The 8286-nt window shown below is 34.4% G+C and overlaps 1 protein-coding gene across 18 annotated transcripts in view; it reads right to left on the bottom strand.

The window, feature by feature from the left end:
• Positions 1-3138: 3138 nt before the first annotated feature.
• The window catches only part of SCEL (sciellin), a 322010-nt gene continuing 316862 nt past the window's right edge, over positions 3139-8286 (bottom strand). For all 18 annotated transcript variants that reach the window (XM_045479726.1, XM_045479734.1, XM_045479724.1 and 15 more), the window contains 2 exons: positions 6561-6663; positions 3139-4888 (listed from right to left, as the gene is read on the bottom strand). In XM_045479726.1, the coding sequence (XP_045335682.1) occupies positions 4872-4888; positions 6561-6663 (120 nt within the window). In that variant the 3' untranslated portion in view covers positions 3139-4871. The remainder of the gene's footprint in view (positions 4889-6560; positions 6664-8286) is intronic.

Below are 8286 nucleotides of genomic sequence, written 5' to 3'. Positions count from 1 at the left end.
AAGAAAACTGGAAAACTCACAAATAGATGGAGATTAAACAACACGCTACTGAGTAATCAATGAGTCAAAGAGAAATCAAAAGAAATTTAAAAATACTTTGAGAAAAACAAAAATGAAAATATAGCATACCAAAATGTGTGGGATGTGGCAAAAACAGTTCTAAAAGGGAAGCTTATAGTGATAAATGCCCACCTCAAGAAATAAGAAAAATGTCAAGTAAACAACCTAAAATTACACCTCAAGGAACTATAAAAAAGAAGAACAAAGACCAAAGTTAGAAGAAGAAAGGAAATAACAAAGATTAGAGCAGAAATAAGTGAAATGGGATTTTAAAAAATGAAATAGAAAAAAAAGATCAATAAAATTAAGAGCTGATTCTTTGTAAGATAATCAAAATTGACAAGCCTTTAGTTAGACTCACGAAGAAAGAAAGAGGACTCAAATAAATAAAATCAGAAATGAAAGAGACTGTTGCACTGATACCACAGGAATACCAAGAATCATAAGAGACTGCTATGGACAATAATACACCAACAAATTGAACAACCTATAAGAAATGGATAAATTCCTAGAGACATACAACCTAACAAGACTGAATCATGAAGAAATAAAAAATCTGAACAGACCGATTACTAGTAAGAAAATTAAATCCATAATCAAAAGCCTTCTGACAAACAAATGTCCAGGACCAGATGACTTTGCTAGTGGATTCTACCAAACATTCAAAGCAGAATTAATACCAATCCTTCTCAAAGTCTCCCCCAAAAAAATAGAAGAGGAGAGAACTCTTCCAAACTCATTTATTAGGCCAGCATTATCCTGATAACAAACCAGACAAAAATGCCACAAATTATAAGCCAATATCCCTGATGAACATAGGTGCAAAAATCCTTACCAAAATACTAGCAAACTGAATCCAACAACGGATTGAAAGGATCATACATAATTGTACCATGATCAAGTGGGATACAAGGATGGTTTGACATCCACAGATCAGTCAATACCACCGTAACAAAATGAAAGATAAAAATTATATGATCATTTCAACAGATGCAGGTAAGCATTTGACACATTCAACACCCATTTATGATAAAAACTCTCAAGAAAGTGGGTATAGAGGGAATGTAATAAATGTCATGTATGACAAGGGCACAGCTAACACCATATTCAATAGTGAAAAGTTGAGAGCTTTTCCTCTAGGATTGGGAAAAAGACAAGGATGCCCACACTCACTAATTTTATTCAACATAGTACTGGAAGTCCTAGCCAGAACAATTAGGCAAGAAAAAGAAATAACAGTCATCCAAATTAGAATGGAAGAGGTAAAAATGTCACTATTTGCAGATGACATATTATATATAGAAATCCATCAAAAAAATGTTGGAACTAAAAACAAAACCAAACCTGTTAGAACTAATAAACACATTCAGTAAAGTTACAGGATACAGAATCAATACACAAAACTCTTCTGCATTTCTATATGCCAGATAACCACAATAAGATACCACCTCACACCTGTTAGAATGACTATTATCAAAAAGAAAAGAAATAACAAGGGTTGGTGGAGAAAAGGAAACCCCTGCTGATGGGAATGTAAATTGGTGCAGCTACTGTGGAAGATAGTATGGAGGTTCCTCAAAATATTAAAAATAAAACTATCCTATAATCCAGCCATTCCACTTCTTGGTGGTTATCCAAAGAAAATGAAAATGTGAATTGCAACAACATGATGGACCTTAAGGTCCGTGCTAATTAAAGTATGTCAGATCGAGAACAACAAGTACACTATGATCTCTCTTATATGTGGAATCGTAAGCAACAACAACAACAGCAAAAAACAAAAACAAGATCATAGATACAGAGAATAGATTGATGATTACCACAGGCAAGGGTTAGGGTTGGGGTAGGAGAAATGGGTGTGGAGGGCCAAAAGATAAAAAGAAAAAATAAATACTATAAAACATTCAACAACTCCTGGGCATCTAGCAAAAGAGATCATCTCAGAATGGGATAAGCAGCAGGAATAGATTCCCAGATTCGTGCAATGTTTGAGCTGGTGGCTACAAGTTCTAAATGTTCTAAATCTCACATTTTATTTTTATTAAAAAAAATTTTTTTTAGTTAAGTAAACTCTACCCCCAACATGGGACTTGAACTCACAACCCTGATATCAAGAATCTCATGATCCACCGACTGAGCCAGCCAGGCGCTTTTAAATCTCACATTTTAAATAGTGAATAGGCCCATGAGGGAAAGGGCATGCCCAAGTTAACAGAGATATTTATGGGTGCTCCTGGGAAATGCTGAGTACTTAAGAATAGGTGGAGGCAACTTATTTACATTGTCACAAAATAACCAGTAAATTCAGTAGTATACACACACAAGAATAAAAATCAACATCATCATTGTTAGTTTGCCATAATGTAGACCAAACAGTCCCTTGTTTTGGTAGAGCTCTGAATCAAGCTGAGTAGGAAAACGTTCCAAACACTCATGATGTTTTTATGGTAGTAAACAAGTCCGACTCTGCATTGACAGTCAGAGCTGGACCATATGTTGTCACTCATATCTAAGTAGAGGAGTGGTTGCAATCAGACAATTAGGGTGTACAGATTAGTTCTCCAATACATTTTTATTTCTTCGCCTTATTAAAACAAAGAATACTATCTTAACAAATTCTATTTCCAAGATTATTATATTTCTTCCATTTTGCTTTTTTAGAAGGATATTGTCATGCTGCAGCAGTTCATTCTTTTTAGAGGTATCTCTTAATTAGCAATAGAATTCAGGACCTGGTATTCTGAGAGTTAGGCAATTGTGTCCAGGAAAAGTATGCCAATAATAACATAATTGATTGGCTGCAAAAAAAAAAAAAAAAAAAAAAAAGAGATCTTCCAAATGTCTTAGAAATCTGTATTCCGATGGTGCAAATAAACCCAGACAAAATGAAGTGGTCTTCGTGAATTGGAAGCCCTGATCTCTCCACTCTATATTTATTCCATTTTTATAACAGCTTTGGGTTTAATTTAATACATTATTATAGAAGAAAGGGTCCATTAAACAGCTACAGAAAAGTGAGAAATATGTTCCTTTTAAGTTTTTTTAAATGAAGCATTAAAAAGTAGAATACTTCTGAAATGATATTCAAATGATTTTTAATTACTACAAAGGCATTGAGATGTTAATACACTTTATATAAAAGGCAGGGATACTATTCCATCCTTCCTTTTCTGTCACTAATTTCAACCCTAAGAAAATTATTTCTTTTGATCCACTTTGATAGCATGTAATAAAAGAACAATAAAACATATGGCTCAATTACCACTGCTTCTCATCAAGCATGAATTAATGAATATCAAATTATTATTAATTGTTTTTTTCTGGCTTCTTCTCCATAGGACAACAATTATACGCTGCTGCATTCTGATAAGCGTTTTGTGTTTAACACTTTGTGGACCAGGCCCTAAGAGGAACAGATGCTTGGAATCATTATACAGAAGAATAATTCTTTAAATTCATCAACACTCAGAAAATACATGATGATCATTTATTCTCCCTAGTTGATGTCAGTTTTTCACAACTACCTTAAGCTTCCCTAAAATTCCACCCTCCCCTCAGTGTTCTATGTGCCTTCCTTTGAGAAGCAGTTGCTATGTGCATATAAAATAGTTTATAAGTTCAATTTCTCAATTTTAACACTAATACTCATTCCTCACATATGATTATTGAATTTTCAATTCCTCGAGAAAAAGCTCTATGAAACTAAAAGCTATAGCTCAAGCAGCTAAAGAATTAAATTAACCAGCATGGCATAGTCTATAATAAATTGTGATCTCTGTAATTGACAAAATCAATGTCAGTGAACGATATTTATAGACACTTCACAAAAAGATCCTGTGTAACTGGTAGTTCATTTTATTTTTATTTATAAGCTGTCTGTAATTGTAAAGTGCTATGTAATATGAGTAGATGTGATATGCCAAAGAGCATGTCTCTGTAATCTATAACCATTATTTCTCAGAAATTATTCATATACCCAGGTTTTGAAATGCATGCAAAGAAAATTTAACAAGGTATAATATGCAAACTATACATGTCATGAGATTTTACCCATTACCCACAAATCCATGTTTTTTGTTTTTAAAATATTCTATAAAAATCATTTCTGTGGTAAATTGAAGGATAACATGAAATTGTTTAGATACCCTATTTAGTTCAATATACTTACAGACACATATTCAAAGATAATTTCAAAGAGCAAGCAACACATGTTTTAGAATCAGATAATCTGAGGAGCAGAAAGGGACCTTAGAAATAATTTTGTCTGGAAAGATCAAGTGGTTCTCTGAGGTCCATACAGCTTTATATGAAACACTTTCCGCCAAACTTTGTTTAAAAAAAAAATTCTATCAACATTTCTTTTGCATGTGAAAGATATACATGCATATCTTGCTTTTTTGACATTCCATCAGGATGTCAATAATATCTGTAAATTCAAGTCTGTAGGGAAACAAAGATGACAAAAAGGGAAACTTGTCTACTATGGTCACCACGATGCACAGGTCACATACAGAGCAGAGACGGACCTAGTTAGTGTTGACAGAGCTCGTTGCCATGAGAAGCATCATTCCTTTGACATTGGTAACTGGAACCACTTGAATTTTTCATGGCTAAATCTAGCCAGATATTAGATGGTTTCCTTTATGTATATGACTTTATGGAAGGCAATCAGATTATTTATGCAATAGCAGAATTGTTAGTTGTATACAAGAGTCAATCTTCAGTGTGAAAGCTTTTCTAGATTACATAGTCTTAAAATAAAATTTTAACATCCTGATAAATGCTTTTATCTTGATTTCCATGTGCCAGAATTATTGAATCCACTTTGCTGAAAAATTTAAAGAAAGTACCAGTTAGAAATACAACTTCAGTACAAAAATAAGCCTGTAACGAAAGTTTTTTAAATTTTTTTTTTCAACGTTTATTTATTTTTGGGACAGAGAGAGACAGAGCATGAACGGGGGAGGGGCAGAGAGAGAGGGAGACACAGAATCGGAAACAGGCTCCAGGCTCTGAGCCATCAGCCCAGAGCCCGACGCGGGGCTCGAACTCACGGACCGCGAGATCGTGACCTGGCTGAAGTCGGACGCTTAACCGACTGCGCCACCCAGGCGCCCCTCGAAAGTTTTTTAAATAGCCATTCATCAAGGGGGTAGTGGTGGATTAAACATTTTATTTTTTATTTCTGCTGCATTCATCACTCTGGCTTTTGGTCATATACCATGAACACAAAGTACTAATGCCTGGCGCTCATATTTAGGAGATTCCTGAGAGTCATATCTTGACAACTGCTGTGTCCGATAAAATAGCAATGCCTATGGGGTGCACATAGTCAGGGAGGAAGGCACAAAGACTTCTGAGTCTTTGGATAGTCATATTTCCTAAACCATTTCGTGGACTTCTGGAAGACTGAAAGTTTTAGAGCTGCCACCATGCACATCAAGTCCCTTGATATAATATTGTATCATGATAAGGCTGCTGAATTAGGAAGAAAATGGAATATGGGAACTGGCTAGGGAAAGCAGAAAATAGAAGGCAAAGTATGAATATAATTAGGTTTGTTCTTGTAATTGGAACTGCAGCCTGATGGAACGTGGGTTTCTGAATATTTCTCAGAGCATTTTCCAGATGTAGCCTCCCAGTACCTCATTAATGTCACACATTTGTCGTTAAATTCCATATTTTGGATCCCATGTAAGAATCACACATGCTCCTCCTTCATTCACCATACCAATGAGGCATCAGAAAACTCACCTTCACATTGTGCTGTTGACCAGCTATCCAATATCATTCTGATTATTCTATCTACTTACCATTGAATTAAAAATAAAATACTGGCTATTAAAAACTGATCAAGTTTTGTAGCATTTTATTTTGCTAATTTAGTGTACATTGTGCATATCTTTTAAATCAACTTTTTAAGTTTTCATGCTGTTTAAAGAAAATGAATTAAAAACTTAAGTCCTTAGTGTTTTCTTCTCACACCATTTATGCCAATTAAAAGCCCAAATTATAGTAAAGTTGGTCTTAAACTCACAAAAAATACTTGATGCTGTATTTAATATAGAAGTATATAGAACTAGCTCTAAACTTCCCATTTAAAAGTAATATTAAAAAGCAGTTAGTGGAATAATCAAATTAGGTACAAACGTATATTTCAGGACAAATATGAAAGGTCATTCACAGAAATGGACTTCAATTCACACAATTATTTGAGCAGAAAAGATCTATTTTTGTTCAGAAAAAAATAGAAAAATTTCCAGAATAAATCCTCTTTGCCTAGTTGTTCTATGTCTGGTCTGATATCAGGAGACAATAATAAATGTTGGCTGATTTTATACCCTAAAATACTACCATACTATAACTATCTTCAGCTAAATTCTTAACTAAGTAGAATTGATAAAATACTTTTTACTTTATTGAAATCCTTCATTTCAACAATATTAAGTGGACATTAATATTAGTAAAAGCGATCATTCCTTAAAGAGCTTAACACTTACCCATAACTTTAGAGTAGCAAGGCTCACAGTGTATTGTCTGTCTATAAATCCAAATACTGTCACCTGCTTGTAGGTTTTCCAAAGGCCGTTTGCATATTTCACACTAAGGAAAAAAACAATATGTAAAATTTACACACATTATATATGTAGACTTTTAACTGTAATAGGATAGAAAAGCCCTTTCAATTCATTCAGTACCATCCTTCATAGCAACACTCAGATTTGAAAGAGGACCCACGGGGAAAGTGAGAATGCACTTGTTTATGATCCTACTGCTGAAATTTTCAAATAAATACTTACAACATCTCTCCACTCTGAAAATGTACATTTCAGGGTATATATACCACTGAAGTTTCTCCTGAACTCACAATAAAGTAGATAAAAATTTTCAGAAGTTGGTTATGCCAAAGATAAAATCACCACTCAATATCTCAAACAAAAACACAAAGCATACTTGTTTGCTTACTAAAAGTTATGCTGTCCAGTTACAGTCTCATTGGACAAAACAACTTCTGGACTTACATAGGGTTTAGGGAACAGTTTGTTTTGTGTTGTATTGGTTATGGAGATAGAAAAGGGTTGACATCTGCCTTAGACCTGTGCTCATTGCAAACAAGTTCACCTGCCAACTGGCTGACTTTCAAGCATGAGCCTGTCTCTGATTGTTGGCTTTCAGAGGCGAGTTCACTAAAGCAAATTGTCATCGATCAATTAGTCCAGGTAGTTCTATTATCATGGCTATAGAATAATATATCTTTTCCTATGAGTGTGGGGACATTTTTATTTTCAGCTAGTAGTATTTTATAATTAAATTGAAAATCGAAACAAATCATTTGAAATATAATAAATGGACATTATTGTTATTTACTAAAAGTCATAATCAGGAGAACTCTTTATTTTAAAAAGTTTTCTGTATAATAGCTTTAAGCAAATGATAAATAAACAAACAAACAAATAAATAAATGAAATAGCTTTTATTTTATGTGTAATTCTATATACTATGGCCTAAAATTGGATTCTTTTTCTCAAAATGAGACACCATATATCTGATTGCTATGTGTCACTGTCTGAAGCTAATTGAAGGAGAAGCAATCAGTTGTTAAAGTATTACATTTACTTGACTGAATTAAATAATTTGCATCAACCACAGAACGTCAGCACAAAGAGGACCCTTGGATTTAAGCAAATGATTCTCAAATTGGCTGCCCTTAGTTCTATCTAAGGAGTTTTGAAAAATACCAAAAGGAAGCATCTTTGAGATTTTTTATTTAATTGGGGCTGGCCCCAACCATTCTGTTTTTCTCCTAATTTCCCCAGATGATTATGACATACAGCCAGCATTAAGAACCACTAACTAGTCTAATCAGCTACCCCATTTTACAGATAAGGGAACTGAAGCCAAGCTAATTAGGTGATTGTCCAAAATTATAGCCATAGTTAGTGAAAGTTAGAACTCGAACTCAGGCCTTCAGGCTTCCAGTTCAGTGCTCATCCGTTTACATCAACAACCGTCACGTTGACCTACCCAATATTTTTTTTTTAATTTTTTTTAACGTTTTATTTATTTTTGAGACAGAGAGAGACAGAGCATGAACAGGGGAGGGTCAGAGAGAGAGGGAGACACAGAATCGGAAACAGGCTCCAGGCTCTGAGCCATCAGCCCAGAGCCCGACGCGGGGCTCGAACTCACGGACCGCGAGATCGTGACCTGGCTGAAGTCGGACGT

Source organism: Leopardus geoffroyi, chromosome A1, assembly GCF_018350155.1.
Source record: "Leopardus geoffroyi isolate Oge1 chromosome A1, O.geoffroyi_Oge1_pat1.0, whole genome shotgun sequence".
Lineage (NCBI taxonomy): Eukaryota > Metazoa > Chordata > Mammalia > Carnivora > Felidae > Leopardus > Leopardus geoffroyi.
This window is presented reverse-complemented; position numbering and strand designations above follow the sequence as displayed.